Genomic DNA, 27,955 nt, shown 5'->3' with positions numbered 1-27,955 from the left:
GGCTTTCACAATGTCACTTTTTTTTTTTTTTGCAAAATAATTTGAAGATTCCAAGTAAGACTTCTTTTATTCAAAAAATAAATATATCCTTTCTGAATCAAAGCACTTCATATGACATTAAGTACAAAGAAGAAATGTACTTCTTTGGAAGTTCTGAAATAGACATACAAGAGCTCATGGGAGCAACATTATCCGTAACAGTGATAAAAGCTGAAAGCTGATTTTTTACAAATTTATAGCAGAACACGATTTCCTTTTACTATTTAGAGCTTCAAACAGCTTTAGGAAAAACACCATTTTTAAAAGTCTGAAAGGCACATAACTCGACCATAAAACGTACTGGCACATTCACTAATACGTTTTATGTTACATTCCTAAAGAGAATCTGTGGGACTCTAGCCAAAAGAAAGACTGAAAATACCAGCAAGATCCTTTGCAAAGTACTAAAAGAGTGGCAGAGAGTTCCTTTTGGCTCTTGGTGAAATTAATATCCCAAAGCTAGAGAGTCTGAAAAGCTGCATCATTCAGTTGTATTTGGACGAGTCGCTACATAAACAAACACAACAATCAGCAGAACTACCACAGCCAGCGTGGGAAGCACCACGGTGGTGATCTGTTGCCGAGCCTCTTGCATTGCCTGTTTTCTCTCCTTTTTATCTTTGGAGGTCTCTTTTTTGGGTTTTCCTCTAAGCTGCCTCATCCTCCTCTTTGAATCTTTTTTTTTTGCTGAAATGTGGGACCAAAGGGAGTGGAACAGCAGAAGATTGTCCAAGGCCTTCTGAAACAAGAGGCTGAAGAATTCCTTTTCTGTTGAGTGGTTGGCTGTGCAAGAAGCTGCAAAAGAAAGAAAAAAATTCTTTTGAGTAAGATCTGCACATATTCTAGTCATTAAAAACATCTGAAGCTCCACTTGGTAAACCTTTCATCCAATGGACACCAATGCAGCTTCTTTCAAGGAAGCAGAAGCATGGAGTTCAGCTCATCCACGTAACACTTTCCCCATAAAAACCAGAGCAGTTCACCATGGTGTGTATTAGTCCAAGAACCCTGAACTTGTACTCTGTTAAACCAGAAACAAAGCCCAGCACCATACATTTTATCCTTCGAGGCAAACAAGTAACACAGCTAAAGACTTAATGAAAATAATCTGAATTAGTCTTGCATCAACACAGGCCTCCAGCTGCCCCATCTTCAAACAGCAGGAGACTCCCTGCACAGGGGCTGTGGCTCCCAGAAACCTGCAAAACAAGGAGGGGCAGGCACACACCCTGCCACAGGCATTTATCATCCACAACGGGTACTTATTGGCATAAAGATTAATCCAACAGGAAGAAATGGGGACAAAGAGCTGCTTAATTTAATGCTTCTGTTTCCACTGCCACACAACAAAGTCTAAATCATAACAAGACTCAAGTGCTGTAACTCTTATTGCAGCTGTCATTGACAACAGAAAAGAAGCCCAAGCAATAACAAGTCTGCTAACAAACCACTGGTGTAGACAAGCAGTCATCAATAAAGTAGAAGATAGTTATTCTAAAGCATCGTCTAGATAATTTTTAAATACAGAAATATCCACATATTAACAAAAACACAGGACAGGATGAAAGCCTCTCCTAAATGAGAGTTAATAGGGGCATAGTATTTCCATATCCAAAGTATTTTTGCCCCTGAGCTGCCTGAAGCTGTGCAATTCCCTGACTGCATGGCAAGGGTGGATGCCAGCCATTGGTTATATTCTTCACCACATCCCCCAGTTCTGCCATGGCACAACAGCTGGCACAGGCCACAAGTACATAAACACAGATTTGGAGGGTAATAATTACTGGTATCAAATACTGAGTTGAAGTAAATCATGAATTCAGGTTTTTCCATCATTCTAATATACTCAGAATAAAATGTATGTAGAAATTAGTGGGCTACTGCAACTTCATCTTTTCTTTCCCTCTTCTTTATATGAAAATGTAAAGACGATTTTAATGTGCTACTGTAGGCGAGGAGCATATGTCAACAAGCAAAGGTGCAAAGCTCAGTTCACCCCAGACACGATTTTCTCTTGATGTGTCATCTCTGGTTGATGCTACAAGTTGTCTCATGACTACATTTTTAAAAAACAAGAGGCTTCGCTGAGAGTGAGATGCTTTCTTTTGGTGTTACCACTCAATCTCATTCGCCAGCCTGATCACAAAAGCAAAACCAAACTAAAACACTCACATAAAAAACAAGAATCCTCACCTAGAGGTTATGTGCAGTTACAAAGGACTTTTCATCCTTTCTCACAGGTAACAACCTGCCTGCTGTGAATCTCATCCAGGCAATTACTTTGCATCATTTAAGGTACAACGTGGAATAACTCTGCTAAACTTGAACTGATGGAAGCGACCAGACTATCATAGCAAGCCTGTGGTACTAGAAAACCAGCAACAAGGCAAAGAATCAATACTTCTGGCTTTATATAGTCCATCCTGGATGCAATCTAAACAAATAAACAAAGCCAAAACAACAATTAAAAACTCCACACCCAACAAAAAAAAAGGCTCAAGGGTGACAAGATCTCAGTGTTCAGCTGGATTCATCAATTCTATATCTCCTGCTTATACATCTTTCAGGAAGTTGTTTTCTGATCATAAACGTTGCAAATTCAGCTTGCGCTCTGAGGGAAAGCCTTCATTTCAGTTTTGATAAAGCACAAAAGGGGAATTTTGGTGCCTAGCGTATTTTTCAAAAGAGGAAACAATAAAATTCACGTCTGAAAAAGAATCAATTCCTTCTGCACGGTACAGCATTAGAATCAAAATATATGACAGATTTAGAGACCAGAAATGGTCAATGAACTTTGTGATGGGGAGGTAAATGGGAACTGGATGGAGCAACTACACACAACACTCTGTTCCCATCTCTTAATCAAATGGACTGTGTAATTTCTAAACTTCCGTAACTTTCTTCTCAGCAAATCCTCAACTCTCCCTGACTCAGGGCAGAGCTTTTGGTATTACACCACCTGCAAGCCACAGGTTTCTGGTTTGGTGGTGGTGTATATCATTTCTCTAACTAACTCCTGAATTTCCTCTGGGGCTAAACAAATTTTTTACCTCTTCCTTTTCCATTCCCTCTCCTACTCTGCTCACAAGATTTATTACCAAAGGCTAGGAAAACTACTATGCAAAATAAAGTTTTACATTTGTCCTTTGGGATAATTAGCCAAGCAGAGCGTTTCAGGCTGTATTTTGTTATTATTTTCTGTTTCCACTGTTAATGTACATCTGTGGGTTTTGGACCCAAGAAGTGATGGACAGTAAAAGCCTCAGGGACTTTCTGTGTACGACAGTAACAGAGGAGTTGCCATGAAACCAATCTCTCTAACAATAAATGTATGCCTTGCTCTGTGCAGCATCACTTACTACCCAGACATTAAAAACATCGGGATGGATTTTTAAGTCTCTTTTGAATGAATATTTCACTCTGAAGCAGAATTATACCAAGTTAATTACATACACTGGCTAACATCTGACAGCTTAAAACAGAAAGCCTTCCCGCAAACGTCAGCACCACTTGAATTGCAAGCTGACACTCTCCAGTTTGGGAATCTGGCATCAATCTCCAAATACGTTTCCAGTCGACTGTATTACTTGGCTTTGCTACTGGCAGAGATGGACTCACACAGAAACTGACCCAGAGTTTTCAGAGAAATGAGCCATAGGGTTCATCTTAGCTGAACCATAAAATGGAAGTGGTGAATCTCCGCCAGTTGCTGCCAGGGTCCGGCTGCCAACAGGTGCCCAGCTGTGACTGCCAGGATTGGACAGTAGCTGCAAGAAACAACACTTTCCCACAGGAAAAGTCCAGGATGTTGCAGATTCTGCTATGATCATCCTGGAATGAAACAGCCCTGAAAAACCAGTGCTCAGCTGGATATGAGGAAACTACAGCCCATGTTATACAAACACATTCAGAGTGTTTTACACTGCCAAGCCTCTTACCAGCCCCTGTGGACTTCACTGACTACTAAAAATTATGGGAAGAAAGAAACAGATCCATAAAGCACATCAACACAGTGACAGGGGCAGGATTACAACATTAGGGTCTTGTTCCCTGTGGCGTGCACAGTCCATGAGAACAAATTATCTGACATTACTGAGCTACATCCTCTCTCAGCCAGCAACCACCCTGCTTGTGCTCTGGGAAGGCTGAATGCCACTGAAAAGAGGAAGGAAGTAATACAGCATTGGGATGGGTGTAATTAACAGTCTCATTAGCACTGCTCATTTAAAACATCTCAGAGCAAGCCACTACCAAAAGGTCAATGAGAAAGTGATGCCCCACAGGTACTTCAGTCTTGTGCAAACTCGAACCTTGGACCAGCTGCAGGAGAACTGAAAGCTCACATTTCCTCTTCAGGCAGAAACTGAGCCTCCTTTCCAAGCAAGTCTCCCCTAAACAGGGGAGGGCTCTCTGTCACGGGCTGCACACATCCCATCCTTCTAAAGCTACTTCCCATGGGTCTGAACTGCTCAACTGGCCCAAACATCTGCCAAGGGGGAAAGCGATCACCAAACTGGTTCAACTACTGCCCTAACTGGAAATCCAGCAACTCCCTCAACCGGGACACAAGTAGAACACCAACAGAAGGGATTAACACTCGAGTAAAAGTGGCATACCTGTAGTCCACAACACTGTGACAGCAGCCTGGCACTAGCCAGACATGGTAACTTCACCTTACTATTATCAATTTTGAAATTTAAAATCCGATAATAAAATTGCATGGAGTGATGAGGTGTGACATGTAGGGACTGATACCCCTCAAAATACACCAACAATCTTCCAACCACATCTATGCCAGTGTGTCATATCCTTTATTTTTTTTTTTGTAAAATTAACCCTGACCTTCAGAAATCTGCAGTTAAAATCTCTCACCACACAAGTCTATTCCTTTGAGTGCTGAATGGCAGCCTTGACTCAGGCTACACCAGTGCTCATGGAGTATTGCAAATTTGCATATCCTTCCACATGCAACACATGCACAGAAGATTTTATTTATCTGCACTTGGAGTAATTGCACTTAGGGTAAATGTCTTGATGTCTAAAGAACTTATTATCACCAACCTTACAGCATGAATGTATTAACCATGTTAAACTGACTCATTTTTCTCCAAATCCAGAATTAAAAGTGTATACAAGCCAATTTGGCTCAACCTGGCTTCATGATCCTGCTACTGACACTGCAACGTTCCTGGAACAGCAAAACAACTTGAAATTCAAACAAACAATCTGACAGGAATTAATTTTTATAATTTAAATTTTCCCTTAGGGGTATGGATGTTACTGAGACATTAAAAATAAAATCAACCAACAAACCAGCAGACAATCTGGACACACAGGATTCAGACTGCCTGCCAGCAATTGGAAAAAAGGACACAAGACATCTAAGCAGACAATACTCTTCAGATTATTTGAGCATTAAAAAAACCCCAAATTGGTAGTTCCCAATCACCGAGACACACCAGCATCAGAGTTGAGAAGACTCCAAACAAGCAAACTTACCAGCTTGTTACTTATTTTTGTTGCTGGGCTGATTATTTCAGGGTCATGCAGCCAGAGCTGCTGCACAGAGGCTGGAAGAACCATTGGGCCCAAGAGCTGGAAAGAGGAGGAGGTAGGAACCCAAAGGGCAAGAGGAAGCCTGACCAGCAGGGAACCACTGCTCAGCACTGTGTGGCCACTAAAACAGGACATTCCCCATCCTTGTGACAAAGACCAACCTTCCCACCAGTGAAACAGGATTGTTCCTTGAGTGCTGCCAAAGCCCTGGGCCATGGCACAGCATCCTCTCCTTGCACAGTCCCAGCAGAACAGACACAGGGGCTCTGTATAGCCAGAGCAGCAGTGCAGGGCCTCCTACACACACAGCATTAATGCCCCCTCACCTCATGGAACTTCAGCTCCCTCAGCTGAGGTGGTGACCACTGCCAGGAGACAGCAGCTCCTGACAGTAGAAGGAACCCGGACATACTGCCCCAGCCAGCATGGGGAGTCCAAAACCCACAAGTTAGCTGAATATATATTAGTAATATAATTCTTATTTCCATCCTTAATAAAAGTGGGGTCTAAGCAACAGAGATGCTTTATTTCCTAGCTTTGAAACCAGGCAAATGTTTTGGGGCTTTTTAATGAATGACTGAACTGCATGGAATACTGTTACACAAACCATGGGTACTATTTAATAAAGGATAAGTCTTATTTTAGGTGACCCCACAGAATTACACAATCTGCTGGATTGGAAAAGGTCTCTGAGACCATCAAGTCCAACCTGTGACCAGACACCACCATGTCAAAGGTGGCACTAGGTGCCACATTCAGTCTTACCTTAAACACCTCCAGGGACTGTGACTCCACCTCCCTGGGCAGCCCATTCTAATGTCTAATCACCCTTTCTGTGAAGAAGTTCTTCTACTGTCCGACCTGAACCTCCCCCGGTGCAGCTCAACACGATGTCCTCTTGTCCTGTTACTGGTTGTCTGGGAGAAAGACCAACCCCCACCTGGCTACAACCTCTTTTCACGTAGTTGTAGAGAGTGATAAGGTCACCCTGAGCCTCTTCTTCTCCATGGAACACAGAATTTATTTTTTTTTTTATCATTACTTCATAACTGATTTTACCTTGAGGTGACATACCACATTTTGGATGGGGAATTTTCCTTCCTGAAACTCTAAGGTCTGGCCATTGCAGGAATAGCATCAGCAAGGTCACCAATTCCTAAGGTGATTTGGCCAGATTAGATATGCAGCTAAATGGGAATTTTGAAAAGTATTTCCAGGAGTCTGGAACAGATGTACAAGCAGGAACACTGGTGCATGGAGCTCTAGATGAGGTCTGCAGAGAGTACAGTTCTGTACACAGCCTTTTCATTCACCGAGGTCCAACTCTATTTGACCTCACATTTTGTTTCTGGCAGATATGTTAAAAATAACAACCCTCACATCTTCTCTGGAGAACATGTACATCCCTTTGTGTGGCTATTACATGGGTAGAACTTGCAGCAGCACTTGAACCAGTTTGCTCCCATCTCCCACGCAGAGACACAAGCTAAACCTGCCCCTGTGGTTTTTGTGTCAGACCCATTAGGCACCCAGTGCCTTGCAAGCCTGGCTCTATGCAGGAAGCTTTTTGGGGAGAAAAAAAAAAGGCAAAAAAGATTGATTTTAACAGTTTTTAGGCAACTGCAGTCCAGCAGTATTTCCATCACATTCAAGCACAATTATTATACTTCATTTTTAACAATAAATGTAAAATTAGTTTTAAAAATCTTTATTATTTGACTGGTTCTGTGTAATCACTTGTGTAAGTGACAGAGCCAATTTGGCTATGAGTTCTGAACCCTAAAGAGTGGGCCTGCCCAAAGGATTAGCAAAGCACTTCAGTCCTGGTCATATCCTCCATCCCTCTCCCAAACCTCCCCAAATAACCCACTCTGAGCAACACAAAAGCAGCTCCATGACAAAGCAAATATTCCAGCTACAGGAGAGTTTCTTATGGTACTGGGACACAGCTCTGTGCAACCACTAAAGAGGGGAACTTATTATCAATTGCTTTAAAAACTCCAATTTTTAATTTGTACAAGCCATTCCCTAACAAAATGAACAATAACTGCAGCAACAGCCAAAAACCTAACTTTCCTTCTCCATGATCAAAATGCTCTGGGTCATCCATTCATTTTAAACTGAAGTTGCACAGCAGAATTGATGCATACCTGAAGATAATGCTTGCAATGCTAAATTTGAGATCTTCTCTTTCAGTGACACTGTCACGATTTCAGAGTCTGCTAAAAATGAAGAAAAGCATTAAGAGAAAAATTTTTGCTCTGTGAAAAATGGATTTTCACGTTACAGCATGAGGCCAATCCTTAATATCATAAAAATTTACCTCAGTCTATTTGACTGTAGCAAGGAATTACAATTAACAAATAATAAGAACCCTGTTTTCAAGGGTGAAAGCTTTTAATTATACACGTAGCAATATGGAGCCATTAAGATTCTGTTTGAAGTCAGTTTAACATTATTTTTTAGTGAGAGGTGGTGGCTTTTTTTCTAAAGCTGAATTGACCCATCATTACTGCAACATCACATTTACTGTAAATGCAGCTTTGAGAGTCTCCAAACTACTCACAGCATTTGGAAAATGAAAGCCATCACTGAATGCTGCCAGAAAGTCAGAGAGAGCAAGGCCGCCAAAGCAGAAAGCTATTTCCATATGCCTCTCACAATTGTAAGGACTTGGGTATAGCAAAGCAATCTCCATTGGAAACAAAGAGCCGCGGATCTCTGCATTTGGGGAGGCATTGTTAAACAGAGGCCAGGCAACACGCAGTGCCATCCTATCTGCCCTGAATGCAGCAAAGAAACTGAGCAGAATGCAATTAAAACAGAATAAATAAAAAGCAAGTTCTTTTGCTCTACTAACAGGTGGATGAATAACCCGTATTTTTCCTGGTAAAGAACCAACATCAAGACAACTTTTCCAACAGGCAGTTCCAATGAAGAAATACAACTAATGTTTACTGAAAACACGAGAAAAACAAACATGTAATTTCTGCCCCTGCATGAATTAAATTCCTAGGGGAGGCTGTAAAAGAAGAGCCTGCCATTCTGCATCTCTACAGCTACAGATGATCTCGCACATAAATGCAGTAAACCACAACATCAAGCATATGACTCGGTATTACGTGTTTGCTCAGCTGTTTTCATAAAAGGTAATTTTCTTGGCAGCTCCTGACAAGGTTCCTTTGGATACAAAACATTTATCTTTCCAGTGTATTTCCAGAAATCCAGTCAGTTTCTAAACAGCTACATAAATAAATAATAAACTAGTCACTGGTGTCAGAGCTCCTCAAAATTTAAGTGCTGCTTTCCCAGACCAACCTTTGGCATCTGCCAGAAGAAGCAACAACAGGAATCTGGTGTGAAAACAATGTTTCTGTTTTCCAGCCCAGCTGGGTCAGCCCGCCCAGACCTGGAGTGTCACTGCTCACACCTCAGGATGAACTGTCTCCAGAGGGTAGCAGCGCTCATCTTCTGAAATGATGAGGACCTGGATGGGAAACACACTTTTCCTACATGAGCTCTGGTTGTTGCTTCCCCTGTTCAAACTAAGGGGTTCCCAACACATTCACTCTGTGAGACAGATCCCCGAGGCATGTGCCAGGCACAATGCCAGCAAGTCCGAAGCCTGGTGTTACAGTTTTGTAATGCAAACAGGAGAGCTGAGGCACTGTCACTGTTTTTCATTACAATTCTACAGTCTAGGTACTGAAAATTCAATTCAGGCTAAAGATTGGCAGGCAGAAAATCCTTGCCCACAGCAAGCAAGGATAGAATGCTAAATCTAAAACCGCAGAAACCACAGAGGCAAGAGCTGAGGCTGGATGGCAGGTGTGTGTGTGTGTGTGTACACACCTGTGTGCGCACTGGAGAAGGGAAGGATGCAGAGTGTCTGGCAGAAGAGGAAAGCTGGAAGAACAGTCCCAAGATAGCACAAATCTAGAACATCCAGAAACGTGTACTTCCTGACCACAAGACAATCTGTATATTCTGGATCAAAACTATTTGTGAAGCAGTTTGTTTCTTCAGAAGGCACAAAGGGAAATCTCGCCCTTCTAGCTCAAATATACAGAACTATCTGGTAGAGGAATAAGCAAGATGGATGTGCACCTGGGCTCCTGCTATCCTCCTGACAGTCCCACAGGGGAAAACGGACAGCACTGCACTGACAACAGCACTTACCATTTTATTCTATACAGTATTTTAGAGGTATCACAGCTTTAAAGCAAGCCTGATGCAATGTCAGAGCACACTGAATGAGAGGTTCAGATCTCAAACTCATCCCCTTTGGGGCTTGTCTGAAGTTCTGGTTTTTCAAGCTTTTCTTGGCAGGGATAGTTTTCCAGTAGGAGGCTGAGGAAAGACTGCTGGCAACACGCCTGTCTCTCCCTGCTTCTACATGTGCCAGGGAAGGACTGGATGACACTGGAGAGTAACTAAATCACACAGAAATCGACCCAAATACAATCGATGAAGTGGATACCTGTTATTCCCCTCCTTACTCGCTTTCCAAGCTTTATTTTAGAGCTTATGCAGTGCTGCCATTTGGCAGATTTCATTCCCACCACTGCTGCTTTCTACACACTCTCATTTGATCTGGATAATCAAGCTATCAATGAATGAAATAAAAGCCTCCACCTTACATTGGAAGAGCACTACAGGCTAGAGCCCTACCTCCAGCAGCCAGAAATCTACACCTTTCCCAAATTCCTTTCACTTACAGAAATGTTCTCAACATCAGTGTGAAAACAATGCAATCAGGACACCTTTTTTTTGAAGGGGGGTGGGGAGAGGGAAGAGAAGAACTAAGACTTGCAACACAGGATGGGTGGGGAAGTTTTTCTTCCTACTACTGCTCTCAGAAAAATGTCATTCTGTTTACCCCCAGATTAAACCTGAAGTCTTATTACATTTCACCAAACAATCTCACATTATAATAAAGCAGTTGGCTTTCCTGCCGTGATTGATAGACTCTTTGCAATTATTTAAGGGGAAGGCACGTAATTACATACGGCTGGATTAGGCTGATCAAATCCCTGTTAGTGTCTGTCAATATACACATAATAAGACAGTGTGACATTAATGTAAACTAATTTAAATGCAGAAAGTTTAATTAAGACTTAATAAAATTACAAACAGAAAGAAGGCTTTGCACAGTCTCACCAAAGGGAATTGCTCAGCAAAGCCACTCTGTATAAACACAAACCTGTTTTGCCTCATCAGCTCTGCAACAGTGGTTCTTGCACCACCTATTTATATATTCTTATTTACAGTTCTACTGCCAAGACTTTCCCCCAGCTCAAAAACTTGGAAGCAAAAGCAAATGCTGTGGAGCCATGTGTTTAACAGAGTCCATTATGAGCAAGCCCAGGTAGTCAGAGAAGGATCTCAGAAGTTCCTCTACAACACTCAGCAAACAACTATTGATCAGTACCACAGTTCAAAGGAGTACAGTACAAGTGATCTCGTTTTAAAGCACTTACCAAGACCAAAACATCACGTCCCCCTATGCAACACTAGTCACATTCACCCCTCTCATTTAGTCCTGTACAGCCTCCTTTTCCACTCGGGTTATTTTTAAAGCAATCTGCTACATTCACAGCACTGAGAGTCACCAGTGACACAGGATACTGCGTTACCCCAGAAAACTTAGTGCAAGACTAAGTTCCACTCCCTGCTGCATTTTTCCAAAGGTAGTCAGTCATGCTCGTTCACTGCCTTAGCTGTGCTTTACCTGCAACTCATAAGGACATGGTTGCAACTGGTTTCCTAATGAGAGCTAAAATACACTGAATGCTTGGTATGGCATACCAGCCTTTTGTGTAAGCCCCTGCATGCAGGGCCAGGGAGATGTGGGTGTGGATGCCACAAACTTAGTTGTCTACACGTGTTCCTTTCCTCCCTTCACTCAGTGATAATGACTCATTCCTCATATGCATGTTTATCCCCATTTCCAACCTAGATGCCCTTGCTGTTTCTGTGCTAGGCGTTTTCCAAGACAATGATCCAACCAGAAGGATGCAGGAGCAACACTGTGCCACTGCAGACCTTCTCTTCACCATCAAGGATGCCTGTGCTTTGTTATTAAAAAGTAGGATAGCAGAGCTTACACAGAGCAATTGGCTTCTCCCCAACACACTTATTTTTCCATGCTAAGACTTCCTGGTATGCTCCCTGCCAAATTAAATCGATTTGAGTATGTCGTTAAAGAAAAAAAAATTGCAGATTTTGATCTATTTTTATTAATCTGCCAGTTGAGCTTGTTGCTCTGATTTGGTTTACTTGAGGATTCCTTAGCTGCTACACTCAGCCACTTCTCTCTGGAGGCTCTACAGTGTTGCAAGAATATTAGAAGGTTCTGAAGAGGATACAGGATCCTCACCACGGCCTTAACCAAAAAGGCTGCAAAAATTCTGAACAAGTCCATTTCACAAACATGAAAGTTTCCTGCAGAATTAGGTCTTGTCAGCTGTGGGAAGAGGAAGAGGGAAACAAGGAAAAACCTGAAAAATATGCTAGAAAGGATTACAGTGCAATCTCCTGGAAAATATATTAAAACTCAATACCGTATTAAAACTGATGAAAAAAATTAAGCCCTCCTGTGTTCAATCACATTGCTCCATAGCTCTTGGCCAACCTCTCCATGTTAGAGACAAATCACTGTTAGATAACCTTTCTGAACAAGTCTATCACTTATTCTAGTTTATGTTCTGTTTCCTTTGGCAGCACAGCTATTTAAGTCATCCTTCTAATCCAGGGCCTCTGGTAATTTTTCTTTCCTGTTCTAGGGCAATTCTTCAAAGCATCATAAAGGCAAATTTAATAAGCACCTCAATTTGTATTGCTTTCTATTTATAATACTGCAAGCACCTGCTGCTGCTGAGATCTAAGCACATATCTATCTTACTCTGCATAGAGTGATTCAGATTAATCTTAATAGTTTCATATTTTAAAGCAATTTCAAGAAATATTGCTCCAAGCTGCTGGGTGGATCAGTTGTGGGTTTTTTTATTCTTTGGGGTGTTGCTTTTTTGTTAGGTTTGGGGTTTGTTTTTTGTGTTTTTTTTCCTTCAGGGATTTGTTTGGATTTTTTTTTTGTTTGTACTTTGGTATGGTTAGTTCTCCCCACCTCCTTATTTTTATAAAGATACTGGTGACCAGCTCTTAAAAATACAACTCCTATTGCTTCCTTGTTTAAATCAGCCACATTTGATATGTGTATTTTTACATATATTTAATTTTACTGGAGTATTCAGTAGATTTCTCTTGTCAATTCAACAACAGACACTCAATAATCAAACCAAGTTGCTCCTGGAACCCCAACAGTGGGAGTCAAGTCAGCACTGGGCCTCATGGATGGTTTTGGGATCTGTGCATGTGCAGGGAATAGGTGTTTAAAGGTTCCTGCCATTATCCAGTACATGTGTAGGGTTTGAATCACGTATTATTTGACCTTCTCTCAAAATAGGGATATATTAGTTTTTAATCTTATCCAAGTGCTTGCAAACACCAAGTGACAGCTAAGGCTACACAGTACAGAAGTTAAGTCCTACATCTGACCTTTCAAGAAGGGCTGAGGAATCATGTCCTTAGGCACCTCTTCAGCGTCTGTCTTCCGCAGCTACAGACAGAATATTAATGGCTGCACCCTGGGCTGTGGACATCCTGGTATCTACAGCATCGACACCGACCACTCTTGCTGTTATTTCATTTGACAAGATGACAGATAGGAAGTTTAATGCAGTGGGGGGAAAGGAAGAAAAAAGTTATGATGCAGCACAAGTAGGTGAGCAAGATAATGAAGCCCAGAGAGAAAGTGCAGGAGAGCCCCCTCAGCGTGCAGGGAAAAAAGAAACAAAATGAAAGCAAAGACAAGCCAACACACAGAAGAAAAGCTGCATGGAAGTAAAATAAAGACTGAAATAAGGGGATGGAAGAGTCCATCCATCAGGGAAGACAGGCATCCGTGATGGGTCTCACCCCTGCACTGTGTGTCTTTGCTTTTAGTGGCTGACAGCTGAGGTTGGTGCTTCTCATCCATCTCCTGCCTACGTATTTAGGTGTGATGGAGCAGCCTCCTCCACAACCGGTCAGGAGAGTGATGGAAGACTTCACAGGATACTATGCAGACAATTTAATCTCAAGAGTGACTCTCATTCCCATAAACTCCTACTCCAGAGGGGCTGAGCTATTTGACTCCCTGCAGTATATAATATGGGCTTTATAAGGTAGGATTTTAAGTATTCCCATTAAAAACACACCTCTTTCCTCAACAAAAGAGAGTCTGATTGCTGCTTTTATTCACCCCAATCATGGCAAGATTGCTGTTAACTTCATAACAAAAGCATGCTCATGAATGTGTAAAACAAAGTTTCCAAACCTGTTTTTAACTGCATTTGTTGGAAAATTAAGGAAATGGAAAGACTCAGAGACAGGAAACATCATTGTAAGATAATCAGTAGTATGCTCTCCTCTTACTTAGCAACAACAAAAGCCAATACAGACATTATCTTGGAATCCATGAATTTTTAAGTTTTCTTTTAACATGAGAAGATGACGATACAGATTTTCTCAGAAAATAAATGAGGCACAGGGAGACCTTGCATGTAATTCATAAAGAGGAAATGCCATGTATCCTTCAGCTTCTGGCTGTGGATTCCAAATTACTGTCCTAAAACATCTGTAACCTTCATCTGTTCTCATCTTCTTTCACAATTACTTCTTATCATGTGGGGAGGTCTTGAACTTTTGCAACAGCTATACTGAGTAAATGAGCTATAAACAGACATGCTATTGATACTCCAAGCCAACAGCTAATCATGATTTCTAGTCTTCCAAGCGAATAGGACAACTTAAAATGGCAAACACTGCTCTATCTACTCATCCATAAATTAGGAGTGACAATTGCAGATTATTACTCATTCACTCAGAGCATTTGTTTGGCCCTGAGAGAACTGGCTTTATTCCAAGAGCTGGCAAACATTGGTTAATATACATGTAAATGTTTTATTTTTCTTGGAGTAGGCAATTTCACAAAATGAAATACCAAATTAAAGATGACCTCAGTTCTTCTGCTGATGCCTGTCTCGCATGCAGTGCTGCTGGAAGCCTTTGCAAGCTTTTTCACACCAAGTCAACAGGGAAAAAGACACCTTTTCTTTTCAAAGTGAGACAATTTCACTGTGGAAACATGAAAGCTTTTATATAAATATTAATCACCACATTTGTCCTGGAGTTAAGTGGATGGAGACTGGCTTACATAAGGTTGCAGTACTGACTTGAAAATAGTGAGTGAGATGTACTGAAATGGTTCTGCAAACACTGCTCCAAGCAAGCTGCTCCTCTATACAAGAACTGTGGTGCAAGAAGTAGATTAGCAACCCCAATATTTAATCTGGGGGTACTATAAAATACCACTTCATTCCCTGAGAGTGAAAAAGGGGAATTTTGTCCTTTGAATTTCTAGTGTAAGTGTAAAGAAAAGGAAGATGTTAATTTCCTCCAAAACTGCAACTAATTTGAACTGGGAAGAAGAGATGAGACTATTAAAAGGAATGGAGGTTCAACACAGAGGAGAAATAAACTAAATATCTGAGCAGAAAAGCAGGCGGTGGTTTAAGAAAGCCTCTTACTAACCAGACAAAACCCTAAATATTCTAAATAATACCAAGTGTACCGTACCCTACTCCTGAGCATGGGTCTCCAGAACCCAAGAGAATCAACACGCACATTCCGTGCACTTTGAGGACAGTACACACACCTCCAGCAGGACTCTGAGAACCATCTTTTTCCTACAGAGGGCTGGAGACATCAGATCTGCTTACTCCTCCTATGACACAGACCATCAGCCATTGCTCACCCCTGTTGCCCACAGAGAAGTGAGATTTCTTTTCACAAATTAAACAAGATTTGAAACTAGAACTACAACTATAAAGCAGATTTTTGAGAAGGGGAAGAGAGAAGCATAGACTCTTATCTACTGGCTGTACTGTTAGTACCATAAGTATCACCTCAGCTCCTTGAGGGCACACTGAAGTTTCCATCAGCTGAAAATACTAAAAATAGTTCAAAATTGTTTATAAACATAAACCAAAATGACACAGTATTAATATATTTCACAAATACAGCAAATACAGAATGAAATACAAAGTAAGGTACAAAGAATGGCTGAGATCACAGTAACTTGATGGAAACCACAAGCAAAGAGCATACAATAATTAAGAAACCCCCAACTATCAAGACAGCTGCAGTCTAAATTCACCTCCTCAGAGTGAAAGGAATAGGAAATGAACAAAGACTGATGGGAAGCAACTACCAACAGATGACACCTTCAAAAGATTCAGGACTATATTTTTGTGGCAAGAGCTGATGAAAAGTTCAGTTCCCATTTGGCAACTCATCTTGATTGCTATTGCAGTGCTCCACAGGTTTCAACCAGGTCTCTCCATGGACATGAATACCAACAGATAAGGAAGGGACACCAGATCTATATTTTCTGGAGATATATACATCAAAAACTGCAGACATTAGAATTGCTCTTCTTCACATTCTGCATTTTAACAGGAAAACAATTTAGACTTCACAGGCTACCAGATTAACTAAAGCTACTTCTGAAATATTTTCCATTATTTCTACCTGAAATGATATGCTTCTTTTTCTTCTCACCTGTAGAAAACTACCACTGGAGCAAGCACACTAACCAGCACTTGACATTACTTTGCTTTAAAACTTGAACCTCACGCTGCACTTTTCCATGCTGCTTTCACACAAAGCACACTCTCCCCCCTCTCATGCGCTACAGCTTCCACGGCACCTGGAGATCTCACAAGGAAACCTGCTGGAACAAAGGGCAACACAACAGAACATGACAGTGCCGGCCTTGGCTCTGAAGAGGATTTTAAAATTTATAGCAGGGTCTCACTTGGCCTCTCGGTGCTCTACGTGGCTGAAATGAGTACACAAGGCAGGCGGGACTGCAGGAGAGGAGCTCTATAAAAGGCGACAGCGCTATTACCAGATAAGCCTCCGGTTAGACATCACTGATTACCACACCGGACAGAGATTTTAACTCACCTAGAGAGCAGACAGCTAATCCCATTTCTTAATGGGCTTCTCTCAGTTTCACTGGGGCTGATGCACGCTGCATACAGGATTTGGAATGAGATTTTTTTTCCTTGAATAGCACGTACTGCTTTACTACAGCGTTCTGTTATCACCTTGGCTTACGCTTATATAAAATACCAGATGGAAGTTACATGAACAGTCATTAAGAGGTTAATCATTAAATTCAAGCTATGCCAGGGCAGCAACAAAGCTGACCTCTTGAATAAATTGAGCACGGATACAGGTGACATTGATTTTCCTAAAGAGGTTTCATTACTTAACTCTAGATTTGTGATTTCTTTTGAGAGTAGGAAGTTAAGAGCTAATCCAAATTCACTATTTATTTTCTACCAAAGAGAAACCAGCCCATTTAAAATGCAGACAATATGATAGATCTCCCTCCCTTTCATTGTTCTCTCTCCTCTGAGAGAACCTTAACTTCATAAGACTTTCAAACCTCAGGGAGGAGGGGAGGAACCCACTAAAAAACAAACTCAAAAACCTTTAAAAAAACAACAGTTAATTTTTATTCTACAAGCTTTTCCTCCAGCACTGAAAACCTAATGTGTATTTTCTCCCAACTAGTTTTATCCCTGTATTGTTCTTAATGCTTTCCTACAAAGGATGGTTTTTTAGCACCCAAGCGAAAAACTTCAACTTGATGAAGGGATGGGGATTGTTCGGAACCCAGAGTCAGTAAAAAAGCATGAGGTAAACATTTGGATGTGCTACAGGATACTGAGCCTTTCTGCTATATTTTCTCCTTTCTAACTCTGATCTTCCTGTTTTTATTTTTAAACAGGTATGAGACTCAACCAGGTGATTATTACAAGCTATATCATTAAATTGAAGAGTTTCCTCTTCACCTCCGGCAAGTATGATAAAGATCATCCATAAAAACAAAGTCATCCGAGTTCCCCATTTCCCACAGGTAGGCTAAAATGCTTACTCACCCACAGCAGTTATGTCCAAATGGCATGTGTTACAGACTTGGGCTTTCCTAACTTTCTGAAATTGCTGTTTCAACTAACTCACTTAAATCTAAGAAAATGATCTAAGAAAAAGCAAGGAAGAGACAAAGTTATTCAGAAAAGTAAAAACACACAAAACCTCCAGAACACACATTTTCTTACAAGGGGCAATTTCTTACTCTCCTGTTTTGAAAGCCTTGCCTCTTCCATACTTAAACAAAGTTTCCCAAAGCAGGCAATCACCGATTACCTTCATTTAGAACTTTTATGTAAACAATATTGAAGTGTTGCAGTGTGCATTTTGGGGTTTTCCAAAGTTCTGTATGTTTTGTTATTAGTTTTGTAATGGTTTATCCCTACACTCCCCATCCCCAATTCCCCTGCCAATTGTCCCCTGTTCTTGGTCACCCCATCCCCAGGATTGGTTCTCCCTTGCCCAGGAGACGCCCCTGGTACTTAATGGGCAACCTGAGCCCCTGAGCTCACTCTCCATGTGGGCTTGGGTGTTGAATAAACCTTTCTGGATACATCCCAGAACCTTGTATGCATCTCTTCCAAAACGGGAATAATGAAAAAAAAAATTTGACACGTAAAAGAAGTAACAGTAGGCAAGAATGTGGAACATGAAAGGCTTTTTGCTTAAGGTCCCTCATGTCTTAAGAATTTATTAAAAGATTATGTTAGAGCACCTGAATTTTAGTGAATTGCTTCTGAGATGGCTCCTGTTGCAGCAGCTCTGCTACAATATTTCACTCTGGCTGTCAGCCAAATGTTCGCTATGCTGATGCCAAATAAACGATACCCAATTTCAAGGACAGATGCTGCTGTGTTGACACATAATTGATACGTTTATATCCAGGGCTCTCTGGAATTCTGAAACACTTTATTCACAAGAAATATAACTGACAGCAGAATTCAAAGGGACTCACACATAGCTGTTGCCACTGCACTGCTGGTATTGTGAGACTGGAAGGAAGAGACTGCCAAGTGTCCAGGGTGCTCAGGAACACTGGAGACCAAACGTTTTCCAGGGCAAAGAAAAATATGGAGAGATAGAGGCCAGCAGTAAAGGTTAACCTGCTCAGCCAGAAACCTACATGCCCAGAGAAACAGGAAATCTGAAAGTTTTCAACGCAAGTCACATATCCCTTTCCTGCAGAGTTTCTAACTGTGTAAGAGATGGAAGTCAGAGAAACAACACAGCATTGAATAACAAATATGTCCATAATCTCCTTTTCAATTTGACTTCCTTGGTTTCCTAGGCAGGAAACATTAGCAACTGTTAAAAATATATTTACCAAAGGTATGTTCTGAAGAAAATGTTATATCCCCTGAATCTTGCATGCTCACTCTCCTGTAGACAATTTGTAATAAACTTTCATAAAGAGCATTTATTTTGGAAAGCAACTATATCCCTCCTCCAGCTAAACACATTCTTGCATCCACTGTCATTCTACAGGAAAAAAAATGCTGATGATATTACAATATATGCCTACAGCCTGAGATTTTTTTTTTTTTTTTTTTTTTTTTGGTAAGAGAGGGCCATACTATTTTCACACAATGAATAAAAACATGGATGGAATTTCCAGCAAAAAGTTTGTACCAACTCATTTCATAAGAAGAAAAAAGAAACACAGCAAAAAATAAAATTTGGCATAAAGAAGCAAATAAATGCCACATGGCAAAGTTTTCAGTCATTTATCCAGATAGTACTTGCTGTTCAGCAAACACGTAATGTGGTATATCCTATCATCATGCCTCTTTTTAATTAAAATAAGGTTAAGCTTAAGAATACTTTTGAATTGCACTATATGGAGACTATCAAATACACATGAAGATTGCAGATGAACTAACTGAATACATATTTTGTTGACTGTTTCTTAAATGGTATTTTAGAACACTGATCACAGCCCAGAAAGTTTCTGCAGTGTGATACCCTTGTGCTGCTTGTGAGGCCTTATCTAGGTCTCAAATATTGTCTGTACTTCTCTACCAGTACCACAGGAAAGATTTATTCCTCCAGTCAACTCTTTTCTTTCCTCTGTATGAAAAAGGGACTGATGTTAATTCTTCAGACTTTGCACACTGCAGCTCTTCCCTTTAATTCGTCCTCTCCTGTGCTTCTAAGGGTTGCTAAGGGCAAAACTGTCACAAGACCGCTCTTCACACTGAATTTCTCCTTCAGGAGTGCCCAGCACAGAGAATACAGATAAAATTTTAAAAGGGAAAAATGCATTTATCATCAAAGCGCCTATCTCTCAAGACCCCAAATTTTTCAGTTAGTTCAGCAACACAGAATATATAAAATATCCAAGTTTATATCCTTGCAAAAGCACAAAGTGCTCAAAAAGGTCAAGGAAGTGCATTAAGCAGAAAAGCTTTACGGGTCAGGGGTTACTTTTTCACTGTTCTGTGAGGCATTGGGAAAAAAAAAACAAACCCAAAACATTTTTTGCCAAAACATATCCAGAAGTTAAAAGTTCAGCAGCAATTGCACAAGTACCTTCTTCCCAAAACACCTCAGAACAACAACTAAAAATAACCAGACCAAAAACCACAGAACAAAAAATTTAAAAAGTCCACCCCAAAGAAATCACATCCCTCCCCAAACCACACAGATATTTTTGTTGGTCACAAAAGATAGCTGGGACTAACCTTCCACAGGCATTTGAGCATTTCAGGAACATATGCAGAGAATCATGAAATGGTTTGGGTTGGAAGGGACCTTAAAGATCACCTTGTTCCAAAGAGAACATGAACAAATGAGCTGAGCCACTGTCAACAGCTTTGATTTACCAGAACCAGACATGGGGTATGACAGGGTGACGCCACAGGCAGACCCAATCCTCCTCACTCCTGTTCAGAGGGGATCGGATGCAAAGCAGCTCCAGATGCCATGGCTAAGCCAAAGAAGGCCAGTGTCTCAGCACTGCATTTTACACTGAGCACAGCACGGAAATAACAAAGCTCAAAGGCTTACACAGAAGATCCTGCTCCTGTCTAATTACTTGGAAGGGTGTGCAGAAAAGTGTAGACTGCAAGGCACCGTAGACCTACACTGTGTGTGAGAGGGGTGGGATTAGTTCAGGAAGAGATCAATGTTAAGATGCACACACCAACTTGAATATTTCTACTTGTTACTGAACTTACTCCAATGATTTATTCCTACAGCTCTTTTGAGGTGTTTGAAAACTCCCCTTGCTCTTCCCTTAAGCATATACTAAAGTCAATAACTTTCTTCTTAAAAAAAATAAAATATCATATTCAATAGTAATAATCCATCTTGTTATTAATAAAGGCAAGAATTTAAAAAGTCAAATGGATTCTCACTCCTACTTCTACTTCTGCATTTTGTTTTGTTTGGACACAGAACAGAAAGGTTTCACTTTCTCCCACCTCAGGAAGGCAGTGCTATAGCTGGCAGACATGGGAAAAAAAAACAATAAAATGATTGTATACAAATATTTCTGTTTCTCCTCCTAAATTTATAATGCAATTTAAAAGAAAAAAGTGTGTTTGACGGAGATTACTGTACAATGAGTTTAAAATGCTAAGCAAATTATCAACAGAAAGAAGTTATCTTTCAACTAAGTCATCTTTAACTTTTACAAGTGTAAAAGACTTAGCAGTAGTTCAGGCAATCAGATTTTAGATCAAATCTTACTTTTACAGACACCATTTCCTGCACTCTTAAGTATTTATCTTACAACTGTGGGAAAGACTTAAACAATGGAGGGAAACTTTGTTCTGCAGACTGAAATAATAATTCAGCAGCAAGAACCAGCATCAATACTTTTGAGTAATGGTATCAAACCCTAACATTAAGACAAGAAGTTGGCATGCAGGCTTTTCCTCTATGCTAAAATACTTCATCACAAGTAACTCTAAGACTCCAAGGACTCCAAGTCTTCAAAATTACTTCACAGGTTATAACAGGATAAATACAAGCCTCTCCTGTAACAGTTATGAATTCAGAAAATTCACTTTTCTGATGCTGTGTAGCATTAACACCTAAACCTCTCAAGCCACTTCAGACACATTTTTCCTGCAGTTTTTGTCCTAAACTATGCTAGACTTTAACTGTATGTTTTTCCATTCAAAGTAGGCTGTGAAGGTTGAGTTGATGGCCAGACCCAGCACAGGAAATGCATAGGTTTCCAAGCAGACCTAAATTTGCAAAGACAACTAACCACAGATGAACTTCCTGAGCCTTTTTGTGGCATGGCTGCAGGCTCAGAGCCATATTTTATACTGGCACCAGTAAGTCTAATAAAAGGCTCTGGGATCTCATATCTTATTTGTATCACAACAGCCATGTGTTTGAGGGTGCACTTTTGTAAGAAAAACTCCATCCTGCAGCTTCTTCTTTTTTTTGTTAGGCTTCTAGCTGGGTGTCAAAGTCAAGTAAAAGATCTATCCTGATGTAATGATGCTGGTGGCATATAATTACTAGTAAGTAGCCATGCTAAGAACAAACATTTGAGAGGTAAAGCACTACAGTGAGTTTTAGTAACAAATTTATAAAACACACCTCCCCCTCCAGATCTGACACTGAGCACTGTACCATGGTCAGAGAACTCTTTCCAAATACACAAGCAAAGACAAGGTGTCAAACCAAACTGACACTGGGTGAAAAAGCAGTGAGACCAATTTATAAACCAAAAGGGGTATGAGAAGGAGATGGGATATACACCCTGAGCACATCCAAACCCTGATTATCTACACCTCTAGCATGATACAAAGCACAAAATCAACATGACCTGAACACAAGGGTTTTATGGTTAGCAATAATAAGGCTTGAGATGCCTTATTAGAGACCCTTCTCAAATGAGTCTATATGAAGACAGATGGTACTTTGGGTGCGGAAGCCTACCCAGCCACCTTCCCTCAGTTAACATTTTTCCCCAAGTTTACCATCAAGCAAACACAGCTCTTCAACTCTAAGTGTAGTACATCTTTATTCTTCATATTTTTTTTAGATGAGTCTATGGGGGGGAAAAAAATGACAGCAATACCAAGGCAGAACACAGTCACAATCCAAATGGATTGGGTTTGTTACAGCCACAGTCTAAGGGGTGCCCATGTAAGTAAACATAAGGCCACATCATTCTGCACTCCCCCTCACCACACCAGCTCATTTCAGCCTAAAAAAGTCATTCGTGCCTGCAGCAGGGCAGGCCACATTTCTACTCTTCATGTGACAAAGACACAAACACATTGGTTTAGGCAGAAGCAGCTTTTGCACTGATGTTGCTCTTTATTTTCCACTCTTTCTGTGAAATACAGAGACAATTTCTGAGCAAAGCCTTTTGGGAAAGAGCTTTACTCAAAATCACTAGTCCTCTGTCTAGCACAATAAGAGCAGAGAATGCAAATTAGTTTCAATAAAAGCAGCTGGCAATCAATAAGAAAGGGATGGTCTCTAAGAGTAAAACTGGTTCCTCTAAGGATAAGAGTTAAAAGGAGAAAAATTTAAGAGGATGAATAAAGGAAGAATAAATGTAAACAACATAGGTTGTGCACAGGAGAAAAATCTAACAATGCAATAAAAAAAAATCAGACAAACTGTCAAAGAACAGCTGAGGGTAAATAGGAAAGAAAAATACCAGTGCAAATAAAAGGACCATGAGAAAAAGTCTAATGGAAAACATGTGCAATCCAAACAAGACAAAATAAAAATCATGAAAGGGATCAGAAAAGAGGTTAGCTGGCACTAAGGCTTAGGGCACCAGTCACAAGTTCACATTCTAGCCTGGTTCACAGGCTTTGGTAAGTCCAATAATGAGTTTCAGCATTCCTGCTTCCACACATCAGGCCATTTCACAAAACCCTGTAAACCTGTCTCCTCTGACCCTCTGCCATAACACAGAAAGTCAATATCCACCTGTGCAGATCAGAACCCACCCATTCTGCATGCAGTCAAACTCCTCTGCTGTGCCCCTTTACCTTCAGGTCCACAGGCACCTGCAGAGGACTGGGAAAAGCCCAGCATTATTGTTGCTACCTATTTAAAGAAAAAAAAAAAAAATCCAAACACTCAAGATTGAATTTCATTGAATTTCCATATTATTGTGTCTCAGTTTTATAAGTCAGTTAGAGACTGCATTATGGTCACAGAAGCAGCTCTTAGAGACAGGCGAAAATACAAGCGTGGCACTGTTAGCAACCTCCACTCAGGAGAAACCTACCAACCCAGTGCCCTGAACACTGCAAGAGTCAGGGTCACAAATCACTTACCCTGAGATCCAGCTCCAGTTTCTGGTTTTATCAACATCTCCCACCAAACCTTGGTTAATGTGGAAGTAAGGTCTCTACCTTGCACAAGCTTTTAATACAGAGTACGAGCAAACAGGAAGACAGGCAGGTACTTAGCTCAGCAGCTTTTTATCCCCACAAGAATCTCACCACAATGAGAGACAATGTAACTCCTCTGTCCCCAAGAATGCAGCCCACATCAATGAAGTAGCTACTTAAATAGCACACATGAATTGCCAAAAATGGTGATTTCCACACTCACCGGAAACTGCAGTGGAAAGTTCACTGCCCTGCGCACTATTTCATTTACATTAAGTTTCGACCAACATACTGATGGACTAGAAAGATAACCCCTCTGACAAGTGTCACACATATACTTAAAATTATGCTTGTACTTTCAGAACTTTAATGCAGGGTAATTTGATTGGGACATGCCCTACCTTTTGAGAAATTCTACAAGATTTCTAATGACAACAGTGGTCAGAACCTTCTAGGTACATAGACACCCCAAAGCGCACACTTTTAAGAAAGTGGGAAGTGACTAACTTCTTTGCATTTAAAATGGGTGTACAATGCAACAAACAAAGAAGGATAAAGAAGACCAAAGAAACCCCCATCCTGAAACTAAACTACTGACAGGGCAAAAGACAACAAAGAGAATTTTACCACACATTCTCATCCCCTCAAGAAACACATGTGCTCGAAGGGCTCATAAATATCTCATCTCTGTCTGCTTGACTCATTCAATAAACAAAGTTTGGTTCCTCTAGTACCTACAGAAATTATTTTATGGTTTGTCTTAACAAGTAAGAATCTCTCTCTTAAAAAAACCCAAACGAGCAACCAGAAGGGGAAAAAAAAAAAAAAAAAAAGGGCTGGGGAAGTAGTCTGCACTGTTGCAGGATTTTACATCTACAAACTCATGGCCTGTAGCTACTGATAAAACAATTACAGCATTTTAACAGCACATTTCCCTAAGGTGGCGAGCTGTTAAGATCTTTAAATACTGAAAAAGATGCCCTTCCATATTTGCATGGCCTATCAGCTGCAAACAGGATTAAGAGCTCAGCAAATCCTCACAAAGGCCACATCTGCCAACATAACTCTCCCATAATGAGCAGAAAGGATGGTAACTTCTCACCTGTATGCAGGACTTACTGAGAAGCTGTTACTGCTGTAATTTAAAAAAAATTAAAACCAACAAAAAACCAAACCAAACCAAAAAAGAAGCAACCCAAAACGGCATCATGGACACATCAGATCTTTTACCCTCTAAAAAACAATCTCACCTTGTTAGAGAACTTGTGGGCTTACAGCCCTACCAATGGTCTAGTGGCCCTGTACAGCCATGAGCTTTGGGGATCTCCAAAGAAGACAACAGGCAAGATCTTTTTGCAGGACAATTTTTCCAAGCATGACAGCATTTCCATAATGAATCAAAAACTAGAGAAATCTATATTGGCATGCAACACAAATCACTGCTGCATGTCATGGACGTCAATCCACACAGGGATGCTTCTTGCAGTGCATGATGGAGAGATTAGTATGGAGACAGAGATTATTTTATTCTGAGGCTCCTGGACCTGAATGAGACACCAGATCCATTCTCAAAGGGCTCAGATGGCTCTGGGAGCAGCTGAAGCACATCTGTAGCAGTAAAAGCAAAGCCCAGCCCAGTTCAGCAGAGAGAATTCATGGTTAGCTCCCTCAGACCCCAACAGCACTGCAAAAGATCTCTGCATCTCTCTGAGCACAGTCCCCACGACAGCAGTGCTGCCTGCTGAATCAGGACCCATCTCCTAGGACTTCATGGAGGAGTTCATTCAGCTTCTCCTCACCACTGCTCCTCAGTGGAACACCACTGGGACAAGCCTTGGTGGTCTTCAAAGTAACAGGAGAGGGAGAAAGATGATGGAGAAGGAAAATTTGTGAAAACAAAAAAGGAAACTGCATTACATTACACCTTGCCATCATCAAAGATATCTGCCATCCAATAAGATAGGTCATATCACCTAATCACTGAGTACATGTATTTTATTTATATATATATATATATACATGCAAAAGCATTTCTGTGTTTATTTAATGCATAGAAAAACATGGTTAGATTTTTTTTAAATATTGAAATTATTTTGCTAGCATACAGACCTAGCAGTGGCCAGTTAACACACAGTCCACTCTCTGGCTGCTACTGCACCCACACTCCCCTCCAAAGAAGCAGCAATGAGCCAGGGATCAGCCAGGGAGCACCACTAAGGGTTGGCACCTCACACAGACCCTCCTCCACCCCACGCTCTGGGGTGGCCACAAAGCTCAGATGGTGCCCCACAGACAAGAGGTGTGGACATGCAGTCAATACTGAACACTTGATGTCTCACACAAACCAATCCCATCAAACTGTGAACACCAATCATACCCCAAAAAGGTGTAATGTGTGCTCAGGACTCCCTAGGAGAGCCTTCTGAAGCTGCCCAGCTCTGCAAATCACTTGCCTTTATCACTGTAAGCTCTGTCATGCCAGTGCTGCTCTTCTGTGCTGCCCTGCACTAAACCCTCTTGAGGAGCAGAATGGAGACCTATGCAAGTCCAGGCTGGAAAATGCACTAAAGAAACAGGTAGCTCCTAGTTCTCCCAAAACATTTGGCAGTATTTGATAAGCTTCACCTAAAATTCCTGATGGTAGATGTCCCTTCTGCATTTCCCACCAAGCATGAGGGAAACCAGCAGCTAAAATTGCCGTGCAAGGAGCAGTTCAGTTATCTGACAAAAATCAGTGAAATCAACAAAGGTTGAGAACAGTTTTCTTCTTAGCTTCATCTTAGGAGGTCTGTATGTTATAAATAGGCCACTAAAAGGCAATTAAGAGAGAGAGGGAGAGCAAAAAGTTATTAAAAATGTACCAACAGGAAACTCATTTCACTTTTTTTTCAACAGGGCATCAGGGAATTCCTGTAAGAGTTCTAGTTCATTTCAAGGAGGAAATTCTGAACGAAGCTAAAAATAACTCACAATCAAATTTTCAAAATTGAGAGAAACACGGAAGTCCCCAGAGGTCCGGCCCAGGGTGGCACCACCCCACAGGCCGATAAAAATGTCACCCAAATTTCAGCCAGGATAGAACAGGGACCACGAAATAGAAATCTGACAAGACAACATTTAAAACAGTCGAGAAAATAAGAAAAAAGGGTTGAGCTGTAACGGGCTTAGAAACACGGCAGAAAATAATTTTTTTAAGGTAACCAACAATAAGGAGAACCACAAAACTCTGCAGCGAACTCCTGACAGCGCATCACAGGGACACAACATGCACCAACAGAGGCACGGTGCTTTGAAAAAGAGACGAACCCCACGTTTTTACAAATTGTTTTCTTTCTTTCTTGGGTCACCTTTAACGCTTTCCTGACCCTTTTTTTTTTTTTTTTTTTTTTTTTTTTTTTTTTTTCCCCAAACACGCATCTTAAACACCGGTCTCGATCGTTTCCTGGCACAGCTGTACCCGCGACTGGGAACCAAAATAAGTAGATTAAAAAAAAAAAAAAAAAGGCAACAACACAGAAACCCCGAAAGTCTCCTGCGAGTCTCTGGAGCAGTTCATTTCCCCGCCGGCCTCCCAGCGGAGCTTCCCAGGGCTGCCCCTCAGTCCGGCGGCCGCTCCCGGCTCCCCTCACGCCCTCCGCCTTCCCAAACTTTCCGTGCTCACCCGCGGCGCCCCGGAGCGCCGGGACCCGAGTCCGCAGGAAGTTGTCCCGCCCGGGAGTCGAACCCGCCGCCCCGCGGCTCCCCCGGGACACGCCGGGCTCTCCCCGTGCCCCAGCACGGCGCTCCCGCCGCCCCTTCCCAGCGCCTCCCGCCCCCGCCGGCCTCTCCCGGGACAGCGGGGCCGCCGCGCCCCTACCTGGAGTCGCCTTTTCCCGAGGGACGGCGAGGGCCGGGCAGCGCCGGGAGAGGAGCGAGATCCGCAGCGCCGGCAACTTCCCCGCGCCGCCGCCGCCACACGTGGAGCCGAGGAGCGGGGCCGCGCTCCCCGCCCGCCG

At 41.5% G+C, this 27,955-nt stretch overlaps 1 protein-coding gene across 2 annotated transcripts; it reads right to left on the bottom strand.

Annotated features, from left to right (window-relative positions):
* SMCO4 (single-pass membrane protein with coiled-coil domains 4) lies at window positions 1-27,955 on the bottom strand. 2 transcript variants are annotated; one of them, XM_083855416.1, is made up of 2 exons: window positions 27,817-27,955; window positions 1-834 (listed from the first exon to the last, which is right to left on the bottom strand). In XM_083855416.1, exon 2 carries the CDS (start codon window positions 698-700, stop codon window positions 521-523), a length of 180 nt encoding a protein of 59 aa, XP_083711542.1. In that variant the 5' UTR covers window positions 701-834; window positions 27,817-27,955; the 3' UTR covers window positions 1-520. The 2 variants fall into 2 exon arrangements, with proteins under 2 accessions (XP_083711542.1, XP_083711543.1); XM_083855417.1 differs by lacking the exon at window positions 27,817-27,955 and adding an exon at window positions 16,666-16,842.

Source organism: Zosterops lateralis (genome assembly GCF_965231275.1).
Source record: "Zosterops lateralis genome assembly, chromosome: 2".
Taxonomy (NCBI): domain Eukaryota; kingdom Metazoa; phylum Chordata; class Aves; order Passeriformes; family Zosteropidae; genus Zosterops; species Zosterops lateralis.
Note: the sequence above shows the minus strand (reverse complement) of the source record. Positions and strands in the feature narration are given on the sequence as shown.

Bases quoted from the DNA above. Each gene is read 5' to 3' on its own strand.
- SMCO4 (XM_083855417.1), bottom strand. From the start codon at position 16,690: ATGGGATTAGCTGTCTGCTCTCTAG. The intron at 835-16,665 runs GTGAGTTAAAAT...TTTCTTTTGCAG, and splicing joins ATTAGCTGTCTGCTCTCTAG to CTTCTTGCACAGCCAACCAC.